This window comes from Oncorhynchus kisutch, linkage group LG14 (assembly GCF_002021735.2).
Source record: "Oncorhynchus kisutch isolate 150728-3 linkage group LG14, Okis_V2, whole genome shotgun sequence".
Lineage (NCBI taxonomy): Eukaryota > Metazoa > Chordata > Actinopteri > Salmoniformes > Salmonidae > Oncorhynchus > Oncorhynchus kisutch.
The window spans coordinates 22331553-22354801 of record NC_034187.2 but is presented as its reverse complement, the minus strand read 5'-3'; the positions used below and the strand labels follow the sequence as shown (position 1 = coordinate 22354801).

Genomic DNA, 23249 nt, shown 5'->3' with positions numbered 1-23249 from the left:
ATGTGGCAAAAGGTCGCAAAGTTCAAGGGGGCCGAATACTTTCGCAAGGCACTGTATTTAGCAACTATTGGATCATGGACGTAGCAAGGGTTTTTTAATTGGCTAACAGAGTAGTTATTTTCGTCTCATCTTGTGTTTAAAAGGATTAAAAGACGTCATACCCACTAAACAAATATTGTGTTGATATTTTTGCACGAATGTTTGATGATCAAAAACAGCATGATAAAGTATTTTCACATTTCAAAATGATTTTGTACATGTTCAGGCATGTTTGTTTGATTATAGATAATAAAAAAATATAAAATCAAATGTTTTTATTTATAAATCCCTTTTTACATCAGCAAATGTCAAAGTGCTTAAAAAGAAACCCAGCTTAAAACCCCAAACATCAAGCAATGCAATGCAATATGTAGTGAGCATTTCTGTTTGGACCATATTCACTGTTATGTCCCCAGTGCGTCTAACCCACCTGGTACAGGCACGTCCCTGGTCATCCAGGTCAACGGTGGGTACCCCCAGGTGTACGAAGCGGGAGAACAGGGACTGCTCCATGTTGGAGTACTTCTGGAAGGCCATGATCTTAATGACAGGGGGCAACTGCTGGTGGTCTCCTATCATGATCCAACGCTTCCAACCTGCTGTAACCGTCCTCTGGGTTCTAGAGAGGAAATATAGTGTAGGTCAGTGTCAAGGTTCAAGGCCAGTTCAGTTCTTCTCCACAGAGACCATAGAGTGTTTGAGGGAAAATGACTGCCCATGCATTACCAGTCAAAAAAAAAAAAAACGTTTTGATTGTAAAAGAAAGGTTTGCTTAAAGCTGCAATATGTACATTTTTGGGCGACCCGACCAAGCAGTAGATCTGTTCTATGTGCCCCATTGCTATGCTTTCTGTGCTTTGTTTTTGAGGCTTACATTCGGTTTTGTACACCAGATTCAAACAGCTGAAAATACAATATTTTTGGTTATGGAAAATATATTTCACAGCGATTTAGATGGTACAATGATTCTCAACACTACACCTGCTTGTTTTGTCACAAACTGAAATTAGGCAAACTATTAGAATTTTAGCAACCAGGAAATGGCAGAGTGATTTATGCATAGTGCATCTTTAATTATGGAAATGTCTTTCTTTAGAATGATTAGATCTGATTGTATGGTGGTGATTAGCTAGTTAATCTCTGTGTCAGTGTTGCTTTAGTTTAGCGCTCCCTCCTACAGTGTACAAGCGTTCCACTAGGACAGCTCATAGACTGATGTTCAAGGGGAGACATATTGCAGCATTAGTGTGTGTTGGTGGTGAACATGTGTTGGGTGCTGACGTTCTTTGCATTTGTCTGCTGCCTCACAAAAGCACAGACCCCTGGAGAATAGCTGTACGCCTTCTCTCCCTGTTTCCTTATCCCTACATTCTTTCTCTTTTCACAAGCAGCGAAAACATTCATTCGGCCTGCCTTGCATTTCAAACACCCCTCATCACCTTTCGTTCTCTCCATTCTCACCCCTCTCTGCCTGTTAACTGAGTGGTGAACTCTACGCTCCTTCATCGCCCTCCAGCTGGACCACAGGACCGTGTCGCGGTGTCAGATACAACCTGGAAACAACTATCTGCACCAATGCAAAGCTCCAAGCAACTGAAGCAAAGTTACAATATTCCTGCAAAACTTCCAGAAGTATGTCTGTCCCTCCATCATATCTGCAAAGGACATCTTCAACAAAGTATATGGTTTTGGATAAGTGAATCTTGATGTCAAGACCAAGTCTTCAAATGGAGTAGAATTCAAAACCTCTGGCTCGTCCAACACTGACACTAGCAAAGTCAATGGCAACTTGGAGACAAATGGGGTGAATACGAGAAGAGAAGTGGACCACAGACCACACTCTGGGGACTGAGATCACCATTGAAGATCAGGCAACCAAAGGACCCGGAACTTATGTTCAACACACAATTCTCACTAAATTCTGGCAAGAAGAGTGGGAAGGTGAAAACTGACTATAAGTGTGAATACGTCAACCTGGGAGTGGATGTAGACTGACTTTGCAGGCCCGGCCATGCACAGGGCAGCGGTGGCCGGGTATGAGGGATGGCTGGCTGGCTACCAGATGATCTTCGACACAACCAAGTCCAAAATGACCCAGAGCAACGTTGCTGTCAGCTACAAGACAGGAGACTAACAGCTACACACCAATGTTAGCGATGGCGAGAGAGTCCATCTACCAGAAGGTGAATGACAAGCTGGAGACAGCTGTGAACCTTGTCTGGACAGCAGGCAGCAACAGCATCTGCTTTGGCATCGCTGCCAAGTACCAGCTGGACTCCAGTGCCTCATATCCGCTAAAGTTAACAGGTTCGTAGGAGTTAGCTACACCCAGACACTGCGGCCAGGTATGAAAATCACCCTGTCTAGAATGGTCGATGGCAAGTACATCAACACCGGTGGCCACAAACTGGGAATGGGCCTGGAGCTAGAGGCATAAGTATCTAGCTAACCTGTCTAGTGAAGTCGTCATATTTAATATTTGACAGAATAGCAGAATAATCTGGCCTGATGTATTTCCAGCCAAACAACCCTTAAGGGATGTCTCAAAGGAAAGGGATGAATCTAATCTAAAGCAACAACATACATAACATAGCCCTCAGTTCTGTCAGTTAGATGGATCCCCAAACCATTAGCCACTGTCATTTCCTTTCAGTTGGTTTGTAGTCAGTCATCCTGTGTGTTCTACAGTAGCCAAGTACTACTAGGTCTGCTATTTATTCAGTCATGTAGCCCTATACTGTGTTGTACCACTAGTGAAAAACATCCTCCTCAAATAGAGCATTCCTTCTGCATCTTTTACATATGCTTTAGTGGTTTGGCTCATTGGATTGGACAATACTCATTGGGCAATACGAAGAGGGTTACATGAAGACACACTACATATACACAGAAGTATGTATGTGGACAACCCTTCAAATGTGTGGATTCGGCTATTTCAGCCACACCCATTGTTGACAGGTGTACAAAGCACACCGCCACGCAATCTCCATAAAAAACATTGGCAGTAGAATGGCCTTAGTGAAGAGCTCAGTGACTGTGAACGTCACTGTCTGTTCAGTCGCGAAGTTGTAGGTCACACAAGCTCACAGAACGGGACCGCCGAGTGCTGAAGCGCGTAAAAATCGTCTGTCCTCGGTTGCAACACTCACTAGAGTTCCAAATTGCCTCTGGAAGCAATGTCGGCACAAGAACTGGTCATCCGGAGCTTCATGAAATGGATTTCCATAGCCGAGCAGCCACACATAAGCCTAAGATCACCATTTTTTATTTATTTTATTTTACCTTTATTTAACTAGGCAAGTCAGTTAAGAACAAATTATTATTTTCAATGATGGCCTAGGAACAGTGGGTTCAGGGGCAGAACGACAGAATTGTACCTTGTCAGCTCGGGGGTTTGACCTTGCAACGCTCTAACCACTAGGCTACCCTGCCGCCCCATGAGCAAAGTCAAGTGTTGGCTGGAGTGGTGTAAAGCTTGATGCCATTGGACTCTGGCACAGTGGAAAAGCATTCTCTGGAGTGATGAATTATGCTTCACCATCTGGCAGTCTGACGGATTAATGTGGGTTTGGCTGATGCCAGGAGAACACTACCTGCCGAATGCATAGTGTCAACTGTAAAGTTTGAGACAGAGACATACCCCAAGCGACTTACAGCTGTAATCGCAGCAAAAGGTGGTGCTACAAAGTATTAACTTAAGGGGGCTGAATAATTTTGCACGCCCAATTTTTCAGTTTTTGATTTGTTAAAAAAGTTTGAAATATCCAATAAATGTCGTTCCACTTCATGATTGTGTCCCACTTGTTGTTGATTCTTCACAAAAAAATACAGTTTTATATCTTTACAACAGTGGTAGGCTTGATTACCAACAACGACGAGACGGCCTACAGGGAGGAGGTGAGGGCCCTTGGAGTGTGGTGTCAGGAAAATAACCTCACACTCAACGTCAACAAAACTAAGGAGATGATTGTGGACTTCAGGAAACAGCAGAGGGAACACCCCCCCATCCACATCGATGGAACAGTAGTGGAGAGGGTAGCAAGTTTTAAGTTCCTCGGCATACACATCACAGACAAACTGAATTGGTCCACTCACACAGACAGCATCGTGAAGAAGGCGCAGCAGCGCCTCTTCAACCTCAGGAGGCTGAAGAACTTCGGCTTGTCACCAAAAGCACTCACAAACTTCTACAGATGCACAATCGAGAGCATTCTGGCGGGCTGTATCACCGCCTGGTACGGCAACTGCACCGCCCTCAACCGTAAGGCTCTCCAGAGGGTAGTGAGGTCTGCTCAACGCATCACCGGGGGCAAACTACCTGCCCTCCAGGACACCTACACCACCCGATGCTACAGGAAGGCCATAAAGATCATCAAGGACATCAACCACCCGAGCCACTGCCTGTTCACCCCGCTGTCATCCAGAAGGCGAGGTCAGTACAGGTGCATCAAAGCTGGGACCGAGAGACTGAAAAACAGCTTCTATCTCAAGGCCATCAGACTGTTAAACAGCCACCACTAACATTGAGTGGCTGCTGCCAACACACTGTCAATGACACTGACTCAACTCCAGCCACTTTAATAATGGGAATTGATGGGAAATGATGTAAATATATCACTAGCCACTTTAAACAATGCTACCTTATATAATGTTACTTACCCTACATTATTCATCTCATATGCATACGTATATACTGTACTCTATATCATCGACTGCATCCTTATGTAATACATGTATCACTAGCCACTTTAACTATGCCACTTTGTTTACATACTCATCTCATATGTATATACTGTACTCGATATCATCTACTGTATCTTGCCTATGCTGCTCTGTACCATCACTCATTCATATATCCTTATGTACATATTCTTTATCCCCTTACACTGTGTATAAGACAGTAGTTTTTTGGAATTGTTAGTTAGATTACTTGTTCGTTATTACTGCATTGTCGGAACTAGAAGCACAAGCATTTCGCTACACTCGCATTAACATCTGCTAACCATGTGTATGTGACAAATAAAATTTGATATGATTTGATTTATGTTTGAAGCCTGAAATGTGGCAAAAGGTCGCAAAGTTCAAGGGGGCCGAATACTTTCGCAAGGCACTGTATATATGAACAAAAATTTCTACGCAACCTGTAAAGTGTTGGTCCCATGTTTCATGAAATAAAAGATCCCAGAAATGCATTTCTCCTTTGCCTTTTCTCCTTTGTGTGGCATATCAAGAAGCTGATTAAACGACATGATCATTACACAGGTGTACCTTGTGCTGGGGACAATAAAAGGCCACTAAAATGTGCAGTTTTGTCACACAACACAATGCCACAGATATGTCAAGTTTTGAGGGAAAGTGCAATTAGCATGCTGACTGCAGGATTTTCTACCAGAGCTAATGCCAGATAGAAAATGTTTTATTTCTCTACCATAAGCCACCTTCAAGAGAATTTGAGAGTACATCCAACCGGCCTCACAACCACAGAACAGGTGTAACCACGCCAGCCCTGAACCTCCACATCCATCCATTTTCTGAGACCAGCCACCCAGACAGTTGATGAAACTGAGGAGTATTTCTGTCTGTAATAAAGCCCTTTTGTGGGGAAAAACTCATTCTGATTGGCTGGGTCTGGCTCCCCAGTAGGTGGGGCTATGCCCTCCCAGGACCACCCATAGCTGCACCCCTGCCTAGTCATTGTTCAGTATATTTAGCTAATATTCTTCAGGATATGTTAATTATGCTTATTGAACAATTAACATATCCTGGCAGTCATTGGCAGACCCGTACTATCTTGATTACCCAACCTGCTTCCTGGTTGAACATGGTAATATAAATAGCACGACAACGCCAAATGTGATTTTCTGGGTGTGATTAGAAAGGAAAAGATGACCTATTATAACTGAGTGTATCCTCCAGGTCCCCTTCCCATAGCTGTGTATAAATTATATGACTGGGACAATGATCAGAAACCAAGTCCACTTGTGTATGTCTACCTTTACAATAAAGTCCTTAATTAAACAAGTAAAATATATACAGTACCAGTCAAAAGTTTGGACACACCTACTCATTCCAAGGTTTTACTTCATTCTTAATATTTGCAACATTGTAGAATAATCGTGAACTATGAGCGTGCAAAGCTGTCATCAAGGCAAATGGTTGCTTCTTTGAAGAATCAAATATAAAATATATTTAGACTTGTTTCACACTTTTTTGGTTACTACATGATTCCATATGTGTTATTTCATAGTTTTGATGTCTTCACTATTATTATACAATGTAGAAAATAGTACAAATAAAGAAAAAGTAGGTGTGTCCAAAAACGTTTGACTGGTTTTTACACAAAATAAAATGCAACAAAACATTGTGCTCTATATATCTGCCTGGTACACTGAATGTAGGAGAGTAGGATAGAGACTGATGAGTTAGCTCAGCTGCTGCTGATTAAGGAGGGAGAGTTTAATAAGTACTTGCCCCAGACAAACTTAATCTTACCAAGGCTTGTAAGTCAAACCTGATTCAATCACCGATAGGGATGCAATGGAAAGAAAACGAGGGGGGATATGGGGAAGGTGGATTCTCGTTACCATGCGTAGCGTATACTACAACAGAAGGCATCATGGGCTGGATGTTATAGCATTGGATAGAGCGAGAGGAGACTAAGAGGTCATTGGTCAGGTTGATGTGGCTTAATGGTCTCCTCTAAACAGACCCTTGTGTAATCTGAGGATATTATGCCCCAGCATTGACATCCCAATAGAGTACCCCAGTATGAGTCATAATACCCATAAAACATAGAGGCCAAACAGGGAAATGGTGGCAATCTTTTTTCCCCCCATTCATTTTTCCCATAGGGGATTGTAGAAACACATACAATAAGGGCTGTGTTTTGTGTTTTGATAACCGTGTACATCTCTAGGACAAGGTGACTGATCAACATATTTGCCTGTATTAACCCCCCAAAAATGAAATGCTAATGTGGCTATCAAAAAGAACTACAAATACCATGATGATCTGGACAAGACTGCCGAATCGAGGCAAAGGTAAGATTCTCTGGATTAACTATCTAATGTTAGCTAAATGTAGTAATGTCCTTTAGTAGCAGCTTCTTTAAATAGGCTAGAATTCTATAATCAAATCTAATTTTATTTGTCACATACACATGGTTAGCAGATGTTAATGCGAGTGTAGCGAAATGCTTGTGCTTGTAGATCCGACCATGTAGTAATATCTAACATGTAATCTAACAATTTCACAACAACTACCTTATACACACAAGTGTAAAGGAATGAATAAGAATATGTACGTAAAAACATGGATGAGTGATGGTCGAATGGCATAGGCAAGATGCAGTAGATGGTATAGAGTACAGTATATACATATGAGATGAGTAGTGTAGGGTATGTAAACATTATATAAAGTGGCATAGTTTAAAGTGACTAGCGATACATTTATTACATCCACATTTTAATTATTAAAGTTTCTAGAGATTGAGTCAGTATGTTGGCAGCAGCCACTCAATGTTAGTGATGGCCTTGAGATAGAAGCTGTTTTTCAGTCTCTCGGTCCCAACTTTGATGCACCTGTACTGACCTCGCATTCTGGATGATAGTGGGGTGAACAGGCAATGGCTTGGGTGGTTGTTGTACTTGATGATCTTTTTAGCCTTCCTGTGACATCGGGTGGTGTAGGTGTCCTGGAGGGCAGGTAGTTTTCCCGCGGTGATGCGTTGTGCAGACCTCACTACCCTCTGGAGAGCCTTATGGTTGTGGGCGGAGCAGTTGCCGTACCAGGCGGTGATACAGCCTGACAGGATGCATCTCGATTGTGCATCTGTAAAAGTTTGTGAGTGTTTTTGGTGATAAGCCAAATTTCTTCAGTCTCCTGAGGTTGAAGAGGCACTGTTGCACCTTCTTCACCACACTGTCTATGTGGGTGGACCATTTCAGTTTGTCCGTGATGTGTACGCCGAGGAACCTAAAACTTTCCACCTTCTCCACTACTGTCCCGTCGAGGTGGATAGGGGGGTGCTTCCTCTGTTGTTTCCTGAAGTCCACGATCATCTCCTTTGTTTTGTTGACGTTGACGTTGAGTGTGAGGTTATTTTCCTGACATCACACTCCGAAGGCCCTCACCTCCTCCCTGTAGGCCGTCTTGTTAATCAAGCCTGCCACTGTAGTGTGGTCTGCAAAATTTATGATTGAGTTGGAGGCGTGCATGGCCTCGCATTCATGGGTGAACATGGAGTACAGGAGAGGGCTGAGGACGCACCCTTGTGGGGCCCCAGTGTTGAGGATCAGTGGGGTGGAGATGTTGTTTCCTACCCTCACCACCTGGGGGCAGCCCGTCAGGAAGTCCAGGACCCAGTTGCACAGGGCGGGGTCGAGACCCAGAGTCTCGAGCTTAATGACGAGATTGGAGAGTACTATGGTGTTAAATGTTGAGCTGTAGTCGATGAACAGCATTCTTACATAGGTATTCCTCTTGTCCAGATGGGTTAGGGCAGTGTGCAGTGTGATTGCGTCGTCTGTGGATCTATTGGGGCGGCAAGCAAATTGGAGTGGGTCTAGGGTGTCAGGTAGGGTGGAGGTGATATGATCCTTGACTAGTCTCTCAAAGCCCCTCATGACGACGGAGGTGAGTGCTACGGGGCGATAGTCATTTAGCTCAGTTGCCTTAGCTTTCTTGGGAACTGAAACAATAGTGGCCCTCTTGAAGCATGTGGGAACAGCAGACTGGGATAAGGATTGACAAACCAGCTGGTTTGCGCATGCTCTCAGGACGCGGCTAAGGATGCCGTCTGGGCCAGCAGCTTTACGAGGATTAACACGTTTAAATGCTTTTCTCACATTAGCTGCGGTGCAGGTTTTGGTAGCGGACCGTATCGTTGGCACTGTATTGTCCTCAAAGCGATGGGGCTGGTTTTCTTTTTGTAGTCCGTGATTGACTGTAGACCCTGCCACATACCTCTCATGTCTGAGCCGTTGAATTGAGACTCTACCTTGCCTCTATACAGATGCTTAGCTTGTTTGATTGCCTTGATGAGGGAATAGCTACACTGTTTGTATTCGTTCATGTTTCCGGTTGCCTTGCCCTGGTTAAAAGCAGTGGTTCGCGCTTTCAGTTTTGCACGAATGCTGCCATCAATCCACGGTTTCTGGTTGGGGAAGGTTTTAATAGTTGCTGTGGGTACAACATCACCTATGCACTTGCTAATAAACTCACTCACCGAATCAGCGTATTCATCAATGTAATTGTCCAACACTATGCGGAACATATCCCAGTTCAAGTGATCGAAGCAATCTTGAAATGTGGAACCAGATTTGTCGGACCAGCGTTGAACAGACCTGAGCATGGGCGTTTCCTGTTTTAGTTTCTGGCTGGGAGCAACAAAATGGAGTCGTGGTCAGATTTTCCGAAAGGAGGGCGGGGCAGGGCTTTGTATGCGTCGCGGAAGTTAGAGTAACAATGGTCCAGGATTCTTTCCGCCCGGGTAGCACATTTGATATGCTGATAACATTTTGGGAGTCTTGTTTTCAGATTAGCCTTGTCAAAATCCCCAGCAACAATGAATGCAGCCTCAGGATATGTGGCTTCCAGTTTACATAGAGTTCAATGAAGTTCATTCAGGGCCATTGATGTGTCTGCTTGGGGGGATATAGACGGTTGTGATTATAATTGAAGAGAATTCTCTTGGTAGATAATGCGATCGACATTTGATTGTAAGGGATTCTAGGTCAGGTGAGCAGGTTCCTGAGTTCCTGTATGCTATTATGATCATACCAAGTCTCGTTAATCATAAGGCATACCCCCCCACCCTTCTTACCAGAGAGATGATTGTTTCTGTTGGCGCGATACATGAAGAAACCAGGTGGCTGTACAGACTCCGATACCGTGTCTCGAGTGAGCCATGTTTCCGTGAAACAAAGAACGTTAGTCTCTGATGTCTCTCTGGAAGTCAACCTTTGCTCTGATTTCATCTCTGTTGTCAAGAGACTGGACGTTGGCGAGTAGTAAACTTGGGAGCAGATGCGATGTGCCCATCTATGGAGCCTGACCAGAAGACTGCTTCTTCTGCCCCTCCTGCGGCTCCGTTGTTTTGGGTCGCCGGCTGGGATCTGATCCATTGTCCTGGGTGGTGGACCAGAGGATCCGCTTCGGGAAAGGCGTATTCCTGGTCGTAATGTTGGTTAAGTTGACGTTGCGCTTATATCTGATAGTTCCTCCCGGCTGTATGTAATAAAACATAAGATTTCCCGGGGTAACAATGTAGGAAATAATGCATAAAAAACGAAATACTGCATAGTTTCCTGTGAACGCGAAGCGAGGCGGCTATCTCTGTCGGCGCCAGAAACATGGACAATTCTGTGAACTGTCTTGTGCAAGTTTTAAATGGACGCAATACCTGTTAGCAAAGGTATCAGCTAGAGCTGATGTGCAGGAGTTTGAAGGGATTTGTAGTTTTTCATGTCTACTTTGATGCCAATTAGCATTTACGAATCCGAGGATAAATAGAGCAGAATACAGTGCATTCGAAAGTATTCAGACCCCTTCCCTTTATGCACATTTTGTTCCGTTCCAGCCTTCTTTTAAATTGGATTATATAAAAATTTTCCTCAACCTACACACAATACACCATAATGACAAATGTATTAAAAATAACAAACAGAAATACCTTATTTACATAAGTATTCAGACCCTTTGCTATGACACTCGAAATTGAGCTCGGGTGCATTCTGTTTCTATTAATCATCCTTGAGATGTTTCCACAACTCATGGGTGAACAGGGAGTACAGGAGAGGGCTGAGGACGCACCCTTGTGGGGCCCCAGTGTTGAGGATCAGTGGGGTGGAGATGTTGTTTCCTACCCTCTGGGGGCAGCCCGTCAGGAAGTCCAGGACCCAGTTGCACAGGGCGGGGTCGAGACCCAGAGTCTCGAGCTTAATGACGAGATTGGAGAGTACTATGGTGTTAAATGTTGAGCTGTAGTCGATGAACAGCATTCTTACATAGGTATTCCTCTTGTCCAGATGGGTTAGGGCAGTGTGCAGTGTGATTGCGTCGTCTGTGGATCTATTGGGGCGGCAAGCAAATTGGAGTGGGTCTAGGGTGTCAGGTAGGGTGGAGGTGATATGATCCTTGACTAGTCTCTCAAAGCCCCTCATGACGACGGAGGTGAGTGCTACGGGGCGATAGTCATTTAGCTCAGTTGCCTTAGCTTTCTTGGGAACTGAAACAATAGTGGCCCTCTTGAAGCATGTGGGAACAGCAGACTGGGATAAGGATTGACAAACCAGCTGGTTTGCGCATGCTCTCAGGACGCGGCTAAGGATGCCGTCTGGGCCAGCAGCTTTACGAGGATTAACACGTTTAAATGCTTTTCTCACATTAGCTGCGGTGCAGGTTTTGGTAGCGGACCGTATCGTTGGCACTGTATTGTCCTCAAAGCGATGGGGCTGGTTTTCTTTTTGTAGTCCGTGATTGACTGTAGACCCTGCCACATACCTCTCATGTCTGAGCCGTTGAATTGAGACTCTACCTTGCCTCTATACAGATGCTTAGCTTGTTTGATTGCCTTGATGAGGGAATAGCTACACTGTTTGTATTCGTTCATGTTTCCGGTTGCCTTGCCCTGGTTAAAAGCAGTGGTTCGCGCTTTCAGTTTTGCACGAATGCTGCCATCAATCCACGGTTTCTGGTTGGGGAAGGTTTTAATAGTTGCTGTGGGTACAACATCACCTATGCACTTGCTAATAAACTCACTCACCGAATCAGCGTATTCATCAATGTAATTGTCCAACACTATGCGGAACATATCCCAGTTCAAGTGATCGAAGCAATCTTGAAATGTGGAACCAGATTTGTCGGACCAGCGTTGAACAGACCTGAGCATGGGCGTTTCCTGTTTTAGTTTCTGGCTGGGAGCAACAAAATGGAGTCGTGGTCAGATTTTCCGAAAGGAGGGCGGGGCAGGGCTTTGTATGCGTCGCGGAAGTTAGAGTAACAATGGTCCAGGATTCTTTCCGCCCGGGTAGCACATTTGATATGCTGATAACATTTTGGGAGTCTTGTTTTCAGATTAGCCTTGTCAAAATCCCCAGCAACAATGAATGCAGCCTCAGGATATGTGGCTTCCAGTTTACATAGAGTTCAATGAAGTTCATTCAGGGCCATTGATGTGTCTGCTTGGGGGGATATAGACGGTTGTGATTATAATTGAAGAGAATTCTCTTGGTAGATAATGCGATCGACATTTGATTGTAAGGGATTCTAGGTCAGGTGAGCAGGTTCCTGAGTTCCTGTATGCTATTATGATCATACCAAGTCTCGTTAATCATAAGGCATACCCCCCCACCCTTCTTACCAGAGAGATGATTGTTTCTGTTGGCGCGATACATGAAGAAACCAGGTGGCTGTACAGACTCCGATACCGTGTCTCGAGTGAGCCATGTTTCCGTGAAACAAAGAACGTTAGTCTCTGATGTCTCTCTGGAAGTCAACCTTTGCTCTGATTTCATCTCTGTTGTCAAGAGACTGGACGTTGGCGAGTAGTAAACTTGGGAGCAGATGCGATGTGCCCATCTATGGAGCCTGACCAGAAGACTGCTTCTTCTGCCCCTCCTGCGGCTCCGTTGTTTTGGGTCGCCGGCTGGGATCTGATCCATTGTCCTGGGTGGTGGACCAGAGGATCCGCTTCGGGAAAGGCGTATTCCTGGTCGTAATGTTGGTTAAGTTGACGTTGCGCTTATATCTGATAGTTCCTCCCGGCTGTATGTAATAAAACATAAGATTTCCCGGGGTAACAATGTAGGAAATAATGCATAAAAAACGAAATACTGCATAGTTTCCTGTGAACGCGAAGCGAGGCGGCTATCTCTGTCGGCGCCAGAAACATGGACAATTCTGTGAACTGTCTTGTGCAAGTTTTAAATGGACGCAATACCTGTTAGCAAAGGTATCAGCTAGAGCTGATGTGCAGGAGTTTGAAGGGATTTGTAGTTTTTCATGTCTACTTTGATGCCAATTAGCATTTACGAATCCGAGGATAAATAGAGCAGAATACAGTGCATTCGAAAGTATTCAGACCCCTTCCCTTTATGCACATTTTGTTCCGTTCCAGCCTTCTTTTAAATTGGATTATATAAAAATTTTCCTCAACCTACACACAATACACCATAATGACAAATGTATTAAAAATAACAAACAGAAATACCTTATTTACATAAGTATTCAGACCCTTTGCTATGACACTCGAAATTGAGCTCGGGTGCATTCTGTTTCTATTAATCATCCTTGAGATGTTTCCACAACTCATGGGTGAACAGGGAGTACAGGAGAGGGCTGAGGACGCACCCTTGTGGGGCCCCAGTGTTGAGGATCAGTGGGGTGGAGATGTTGTTTCCTACCCTCTGGGGGCAGCCCGTCAGGAAGTCCAGGACCCAGTTGCACAGGGCGGGGTCGAGACCCAGAGTCTCGAGCTTAATGACGAGATTGGAGAGTACTATGGTGTTAAATGTTGAGCTGTAGTCGATGAACAGCATTCTTACATAGGTATTCCTCTTGTCCAGATGGGTTAGGGCAGTGTGCAGTGTGATTGCGTCGTCTGTGGATCTATTGGGGCGGCAAGCAAATTGGAGTGGGTCTAGGGTGTCAGGTAGGGTGGAGGTGATATGATCCTTGACTAGTCTCTCAAAGCCCCTCATGACGACGGAGGTGAGTGCTACGGGGCGATAGTCATTTAGCTCAGTTGCCTTAGCTTTCTTGGGAACTGAAACAATAGTGGCCCTCTTGAAGCATGTGGGAACAGCAGACTGGGATAAGGATTGACAAACCAGCTGGTTTGCGCATGCTCTCAGGACGCGGCTAAGGATGCCGTCTGGGCCAGCAGCTTTACGAGGATTAACACGTTTAAATGCTTTTCTCACATTAGCTGCGGTGCAGGTTTTGGTAGCGGACCGTATCGTTGGCACTGTATTGTCCTCAAAGCGATGGGGCTGGTTTTCTTTTTGTAGTCCGTGATTGACTGTAGACCCTGCCACATACCTCTCATGTCTGAGCCGTTGAATTGAGACTCTACCTTGCCTCTATACAGATGCTTAGCTTGTTTGATTGCCTTGATGAGGGAATAGCTACACTGTTTGTATTCGTTCATGTTTCCGGTTGCCTTGCCCTGGTTAAAAGCAGTGGTTCGCGCTTTCAGTTTTGCACGAATGCTGCCATCAATCCACGGTTTCTGGTTGGGGAAGGTTTTAATAGTTGCTGTGGGTACAACATCACCTATGCACTTGCTAATAAACTCACTCACCGAATCAGCGTATTCATCAATGTAATTGTCCAACACTATGCGGAACATATCCCAGTTCAAGTGATCGAAGCAATCTTGAAATGTGGAACCAGATTTGTCGGACCAGCGTTGAACAGACCTGAGCATGGGCGTTTCCTGTTTTAGTTTCTGGCTGGGAGCAACAAAATGGAGTCGTGGTCAGATTTTCCGAAAGGAGGGTGGGGCAGGGCTTTGTATGCGTCGCGGAAGTTAGAGTAACAATGGTCCAGGATTCTTTCCGCCCGGGTAGCACATTTGATATGCTGATAACATTTTGGGAGTCTTGTTTTCAGATTAGCCTTGTCAAAATCCCCAGCAACAATGAATGCAGCCTCAGGATATGTGGCTTCCAGTTTACATAGAGTTCAATGAAGTTCATTCAGGGCCATTGATGTGTCTGCTTGGGGGGATATAGACGGTTGTGATTATAATTGAAGAGAATTCTCTTGGTAGATAATGCGATCGACATTTGATTGTAAGGGATTCTAGGTCAGGTGAGCAGGTTCCTGAGTTCCTGTATGCTATTATGATCATACCAAGTCTCGTTAATCATAAGGCATACCCCCCCACCCTTCTTACCAGAGAGATGATTGTTTCTGTTGGCGCGATACATGAAGAAACCAGGTGGCTGTACAGACTCCGATACCGTGTCTCGAGTGAGCCATGTTTCCGTGAAACAAAGAACGTTAGTCTCTGATGTCTCTCTGGAAGTCAACCTTTGCTCTGATTTCATCTCTGTTGTCAAGAGACTGGACGTTGGCGAGTAGTAAACTTGGGAGCAGATGCGATGTGCCCATCTATGGAGCCTGACCAGAAGACTGCTTCTTCTGCCCCTCCTGCGGCTCCGTTGTTTTGGGTCGCCGGCTGGGATCTGATCCATTGTCCTGGGTGGTGGACCAGAGGATCCGCTTCGGGAAAGGCGTATTCCTGGTCGTAATGTTGGTTAAGTTGACGTTGCGCTTATATCTGATAGTTCCTCCCGGCTGTATGTAATAAAACATAAGATTTCCCGGGGTAACAATGTAGGAAATAATGCATAAAAAACGAAATACTGCATAGTTTCCTGTGAACGCGAAGCGAGGCGGCTATCTCTGTCGGCGCCAGAAACATGGACAATTCTGTGAACTGTCTTGTGCAAGTTTTAAATGGACGCAATACCTGTTAGCAAAGGTATCAGCTAGAGCTGATGTGCAGGAGTTTGAAGGGATTTGTAGTTTTTCATGTCTACTTTGATGCCAATTAGCATTTACGAATCCGAGGATAAATAGAGCAGAATACAGTGCATTCGAAAGTATTCAGACCCCTTCCCTTTATGCACATTTTGTTCCGTTCCAGCCTTCTTTTAAATTGGATTATATAAAAATTTTCCTCAACCTACACACAATACACCATAATGACAAATGTATTAAAAATAACAAACAGAAATACCTTATTTACATAAGTATTCAGACCCTTTGCTATGACACTCGAAATTGAGCTCGGGTGCATTCTGTTTCTATTAATCATCCTTGAGATGTTTCCACAACTTGATTGGAGTCCACCTGTGGTAAATTCAATGGATTGGACATGAATTGGAAAGGCACACACTTGTCTATATAAGGTTGACAGTGCATGTCAGAGCAAAATCCAAGCCATGAGATCGGAGAAATTGTTCATAGAGCACCGAGACAGGATTGTGTTGAGGAACAGACCAGGGGAAGAGTACCAAAAAATGTCTGAAGCATTGAAGGTCCCAAAGAACAGTGGCCTCCATCATTCTTAAATGGAGGAAGTTTGGAACCACCAAGACTCTTCCTAGAGATGGCTGCCCGGCCAATCTGAGAAATCAGGGGACAAGGGCTTTGGTCAGAGAGACGACCAAGAACCCAATTGTCACTCTGACGGAGCTCCAGAGTTCTTCTGTGGAGATGGGAGAACCTTCCAAAAGGACATCCATCTCCGCAGCACTCCACCAATCAGGCCTTTATGGTAGTGGCCAGACGGAAGCCACAGCTCAGTAAAATGCACGACAGCCCGCTTGGAGTTTGCCAGATTCTCTGGTCTGATGAAACCAATATTTAACCATTTGGCCTGCATGCTAAGCGTCACATCTGGAAGAAACCTGGCATCATCCCTACGGTGAAGCATGGTGGTGGCAGCGGGGATGTTTTTCAGTGGCAGCGACTGGGAGACTAGTCAGGATCAAGGGAAAGCTGAACGGAGAGATCCTTGATGAAAACCTGCTCCAGAGTGCTCAGACTAGGTCAAAGGCTCACCTTCCAACAGGACAATGACCCTAAGCACACAGCCAAGACAACGCAGGAGTGGCTTCAGGACAAGTCTCTGAATGTCCTTGAGTGGCCAAGTCAGATCCCGGACTTGAACCCAATCTAACATCTCTGAAAAAAGACCTGAAAAAAGCTGTGCAGCGACGCTCCCCATCCAACAGAGAACGGACAGAGAATGAGAGGATCTGCAGAGAAGAATGGGATAAACACGTCAGATACAGGTTTGCCAAGCTTGTAGCATCATACCCAGGAAGACTCGAGGCTGTAATCGTTGCCAAAGGTGCTTCAACAAAGTACTGAGTAAAGGGTCTGGATACTTATGTAAATGTAATATTTCAGTTTCTTAATTTTAATACATTTTCAAACATTTCTAAAAAAAAAACGTTTTTGCTTTGTCAATATGTGTAGATTGATGAGGGGAAATGTTTTAGAATAAGGCTGTAACAAAATATGGAAAAGGTCAAGGGGTCTGAATACTTTCCGAATGCACTGTATATTGGTAAAAGTCCCCTTGTCCGAGAGAGATTTACAAGGTTATCAAAACGTCACACCAGAGTAAGCCTAGAAAAAACACAGCCCTTATTTGAAGTGTTTCTAATATCCCCCATGGGAAGAATGAATGGAACCATTTCCCTGTTTGACCGTAAGGTTTTATGGCTATTACGACACCTTCACTGTGGGGCTCTATAAAGACTGGATGGACCTATTCATCCTGAGTGACAGGGAATTCTCTTTTCAGGTATAGACCTGAAGATGGGCTTTAGGCCTGAATAAAGGGGTTTAGCTCTGTTGGGTTTTCAGGTCTGGCTGTAGTAATTTACCTGTAGCAGGAGGGATGAAGGTCTCAATCGCCAGGATCTGAGCTGTGTCCTCCATCAGGATGTTGTCATATTGAAAACAGAAGATAAGAAGTGTAACTGTCGAGTTGCCTCTGACTCGATTTATTCTGGATCAAAAAGGGAGTTAGTGGGGGTGGCAGGGGGTGGCAGGGGGCGTATCTGCATTTTAAATAACATTTTAGAGGCCCCACCTCCTACACCAGCAGGTACTTGGAACAGTCCAGTCCGCTCATCAACAGCTCAAAGGCACAGAACTCCTGATTGGGGGATGGGACGGGACCAACCACCCACACTAGTAAGATGACTGCTCAGAGGTCTGGGGTTAGGTTTAGAGCTTAAATTGTCAGCATGGACAGGTAGTGACAACTGGTTCTAAGGGCTGCACCACAGTGAGCAAATGTTTGTCATTAGATGATACATGATGGAAGACAATCATCCTTGGACGTAAAAGTGAAGAGTAGTATAATTAAGCAATAAGGCCCGAGTGGGTGCCTCAGAGGCAGGCTGGGTGAGAATTTAAAGGGTATGGGTTAGTGTTCAATAGAAGCTTAGTGAGCAGCGAAGCACTTCACAACAGATTCTCTTCCAAGGCCTGGTCTGAATAGGAAAAGCACGATTGGGGGCGTTTTCCTGAAAGAAAAAGCGGAGCCTTTGAGTGCACTCTAGAGAATACTCATATTAGATGCTTTACTATTTTAACATTAATATTAAACCCAATCAAAACATGCAATATTAAATTAGCTCTAGTTTTAATGCCTGTGGTTCCTCAGCGGTTGAAGGGTGAAATGAAGCCGGATTTCTTCCCTCAGACTGAAAGGAGCGAAAGAGTGGAGGAAAAAAATAGGAAAAACGGCATAGGGATGGATGTCGAGCAATCCAAGCGGTCGATGTCTGTACATGCTGAGTTCATTTAGGGAAACTGAGCGTGTGCGTGTATGCGTGGGTTCGTGCGTATGATGGCATCGTCTGCTTAGATGGCATCTCATAAACACAACCTTAATCTTTAAACACTCCTTGTAGGCAACAGACACCGAGGCGGATCACTTTCCTTCTCCTGTGATTCTAGAGGGAGAGTCTAACATCTCTGAGCGGGGGGAGACAGACATATCTCTGCAGCACCATAATGGAAGAGGCTGAGCTGAGGTAACACAGTAAAGTACTCCAGTCTGATGTGATGCAGCCAGTGATACGGGGGATGCCAGATAAATCAAGACCACACATGTTAGGATATTACCTCCATCCAATAACTTCTTTATTGCTTCTACAAGGCCTTCGTATGGCTCCCATAAATCTCTAATGTTATTGTTATCTCTATATAAAGACTGGATGCAACCAGGAGGGGCTGAATACGAGTGTGCTTATATGTCAGCGTTTCCGTTAGCCGGTAATAGCCGGCTTTTGGCCGCTAAAAAATGTAAAAGCTGATAAATAAAATCACAGCCGGCCCATTGTCCTGGAGAATAAGAAAAAATACCATTGCGAAATAATGCTTTTAAGCCTATTCATTAATGGAAATACCAATCGATGTAAATACATTTGACTGGTCATAATCATCGGTCTATTGGTTAATTTGCATAATTATGTTGAATTAAATGAGCAAATGTACACTATATTCATTATGCATCTAATTTATTACATGCATATAGAAACAGAGCCATTGAGTGGAAAATCTGCCAGACAGTGTGAGAGCTGCTGCTACAGCATCTCAAACAGAAAATGTATAGGCAACGGAAGGCAGGCCTCATCAGCACATCACACACCACTTTGCAATGAGCTGGAGGCAGTATGCATTTTGAAAACATATACTTGTGATTGTTTTGATCACGAGTACTGGAATATGTTCCGGTCAGCCTCAGGGAACAACATTGACTTATTCGCTGACTCGGTGAGTGCGTTTATGAAGAAGATGTTGTACCCACTGTGACTGTTAAAACCTACATTAACTAGAAACCGTGGATGGATGGTGCTATTCGTGCAAATCTGAAAGCGCGATCCACCGTAATTAACCATGGAAAGAGGTCTGGGAATATGTCTGAATATAAAGAGTGTAGCTATTCCCGCCCAAAGGCAATCAAACAAGCGAAATGCCAGTACAGGGACAAGGTGGAGTCGCAATTCAACGGCTCAGACACAGTATTTATATGGCAGGGTCTACAGGAAATCACGGACTACAAAAATAAATCCAGCCATGTCACGGACACCAACGTCACGCATCCAGACGAACTAAACAGCTTCTTTGCCCGCTTTGAGGATAATACAATGCCACCATCACGGCTCGCTAACAAGGACTGCGCCCCCCCCCCCCCCTTCTCCTTGGCTGACGTGAGTAAAACATTTAAACATGTTAACCCTCGCAATGCTGCTGGAACAGAAGGCATCCCTAGCCACATCCTCAAAGCATGTGCAGACCAGCTGTCTGGTGTGTTTACGGACATATTCAATTGCTCCCTATCCCAGTCTGTTGTCCCCACATGCTTCAATATGGCTACCATTGTTCCTATACCCAAGAAGGCAAAGATAACTGAACTAAATGACTACAGTTGCACTCACTTCTGTCATCATGAAGTGCTTTGAGAGACCTCCACTGTACCGGCCACCCTAGACCCACTTCAGTTTGCATACCGCCCCAACAGGTCCACAGACAACACAATCACCATCACACTGCCCTATACCATCTGGACAAAAGGAAGACCTATGTAAGAATGCTGTTCATTGACTACAGCTCAGCATTCAACGCCATAGTACCATCCGAGCTCATCATCAAACTGGAGGCCCTGGGTCTCAACCCCGCTCTGTGCAATTGGGTCCTGGACTTTGACGGGCCGCCCCCAGGTGGTGAAGGTAGGAAACAACATCTCCACTTCGCTGACGCTCAACACTGGGGCCCCACAAAGGTTCATGCTCAGCCCCCTCCTGTATTCCCTGCCCACTCATGACTGCATGGCCATGCAAGCCTCCAACTCAATCATCAAGTCTGCAGATGACAACAGTAGTGAGCTTGATTACCAACAATGACAAAACAGCCTACAGGGAGGAGTTGAGGGCACTCGGAGTGCGGTGTCAGGAAAACAATCTCTCACTCAACGTCAACAAAACAAAGGAGATGATCGTGGACTTCAGGAAACAGCAGAGGGAGCACTCCTATATCCACATCGAAGGGACATCAGTGGAGAAGGTGGAAAGTTTTAAGTTCCCTCTGTGTACACATCATTGACAAACTGAAATGGTCCACACACACAGACAATGTGGTGAAGGCGGCGCAACAGCGCCTCTTCAAACTCAGGAGGCTGAAAAAATGTGGCTTGTCACCCAAAACCCTGACAAACTTTTACAGATGCACAATCAAGAGCATCCTGTCGGGGTGCATCACCACCTGGTACGGTAGCTGCACCGCCCTCAACCGCAAGGCTCTCCAGAGGGTGGTGCGGTCTGCATAACGCATCACTGGCGACAAACTATCTGCCCTCCATGACACCTACAGCACCTGATGTCACAGGAAGGCCAAAAAGATCATCAAGGACATCAACCACTCGAGCCACTGCCTGTTCACACCATTACCATCCAGAAGGCAAGGTCAGTACAGGTGCATCAAAGCTGGGACCGAGAGACTGAAAAACAGCTTCTATCTCAAGGCCATCAGACTGCTAAACAGCAATCACTAACTCAGAGAGGCTGCTGCCTACATTGAGAACCAATCACTGGCCACTTTAATAAATGGATCACTAGTCACTTTATACAATGCACTCTAAATAATGCCACTTTAATAATGTTTACATATCTTACATTACTCATGTCACATGTATATACTGTACTTTATACCATCTATTGCACCAAGCCTATGCGCTCGGCCATCGCTCATCCATATACTTACATGTACATATTCTCATTCACCCCTTTAGATTTGTGTGTATTAGATAGTTGTTGGGGAACTGTTCGATTATTTGTTTGATATTACTGCACTGTCGGAATTAGAAGCACAAGTACTTCGCTACACTTGCATTAACATCTGCTAAGCATGTGTATGTGACAAAACACATTTCATTTGATTTACTTAATTGTTTGAAACCTGAACGTTTACTACATATTATGAGGCATGTCTTATGAGGCATAGCCTAGCCAAAATTAGACCATTACCGTGGAGGCAATTATTTTATATAAAAATTATTTAATTGTCCAGTAGCCAAAGGCATAATCCTAGTCATATTAGCAACCCATGCTAGATGTTGCATATTATATTTCTCGTCTTTCAAAAAAAAGAAAAAAAAAATTCTCCCGAATTTCATCATATCAAATTACGATCTTGTCTCATCACTGCAACTCCTCAACGGGCTTGGGAGAGGCTGTCAGGTTCTTAATAAAGAGAGTAAAAAACAAACGGACGACTACGAAAAGCTCCAACCAAGTTTATTCACCCACTGGGTCAAACGGCTGCAAAGACAAAGACATAATTACACAAGCACATATATTTATACCTTCCTCCTAATGCTGAGTCTCCTCCTCACACATCTGGACAGCCAATACATCTCTGTTCTAGACAGGACTTTAGTGATGCCTGTTCTTTCTCACTTTATCTTACACCTCCCCAACTCACGGCTGTCCTATTGACTTGAACCAGACTGTCGCTCTTCTGCTCTCCATAGAATAGCTGATATCTAACAATAACATGTTCTGGCAGAATGTAAACTTTCTCACTCAGTAGATTTCAATACCCTCAGTTCTGATATGATGAATAAGGATATTTCATATTTCAAGTTAAGAACTCAGTACTCAGTATGAAGGTCGAGTCATGCGTTCTCTAAAACATGACCCGCCAAACCGCGCACCTTAACACCCGCCCACTTTTTTAAAAGTGTTTTATTTTTTTACCCCTTTTTCGTGGTATCCAATTGTTTTTAGTAGCTACTATCTTGTCTCATCTCTACAACTCCCGTACGGGCTCGGGAGAGACGAAGGTTGAAAGTCATGCATCCTCCGATACACAACCCAACCAAGCCGCACAGCGCGCAATCCAACCCGGAAGCCAGCCGCACATGTTCTTTTAATATGAATTAGCATAATCTAAATGTGATTTCTGTCATTCTGAGCTCGGTGGGTGGACACCCAGATCAGGTTACGTACCCAATGCATATGGGTCCGGTAAATTTCTCAAATGTCCGGTAAATTATGTGTAGGGAGTGCAGGGTGAGTGAAAGGCCCTATAACCTTCCATCCGCATCTGGGGAGACAGACAGCAGGTCCTGTGTCACTGCCAATGGGGTCAGGGGAGGAGGGGGAGGGGGCACGGGGTGACATGTCACCAAATCACCATGTAATTCCAACCAATGTCTCACAGAACACACTCAAACAGAGGGAATGAGTGAGTGAGTGAGTGTGTGAAAGAGAGATTTAACAAAGAGGGTGGAAAAGAATGAAAAGGAAGAAACTCACTATATCCCCATCACATTACAAACTCCTAATATCACAACAGAAACACAAAAAAAACTGTTGAAATGTGATGCAGTGCGATGTCACAGTGGCTACTTCTCCAGTAGGAGTGGGAGAGAGAGCCTGGGCAGACCTGTCATGGCATCAGTTGTAGAAAGAGAATCACGTGTTCAGCGTTCCAACTCCCACTTCACCACACACACAAAGATGGCTAACGACCTGTGAGCAACATCCGAACTGCTGACATGGTGTGTGTGTGTGTGACATAATTAACCGCTGACTGGGATGAATATGGTATGTGTGTGTTTGTTCAAGAGCCTGTTTGTTTGTGACATGTTTATCTCTGACAGAGTGAGGATC

The 23249-nt window shown here is 44.7% G+C and overlaps 1 protein-coding gene and 1 pseudogene across 1 annotated transcript in view; one reads left to right on the top strand and one right to left on the bottom strand.

Moving 5' to 3' along the window:
- The window catches only part of LOC109904178 (RNA helicase aquarius-like), a 93465-nt gene that overhangs the window by 44573 nt on the left and 25643 nt on the right, over positions 1–23249 (bottom strand). The window contains exon 6 of the mRNA XM_020501377.2: positions 470–658. Coding sequence (XP_020356966.2) covers positions 470–658 — 189 coding nt within the window. The remainder of the gene's footprint in view (positions 1–469; positions 659–23249) is intronic.
- On the top strand, positions 1674–2476 carry LOC109904177 (voltage-dependent anion-selective channel protein 2-like; annotated as a pseudogene).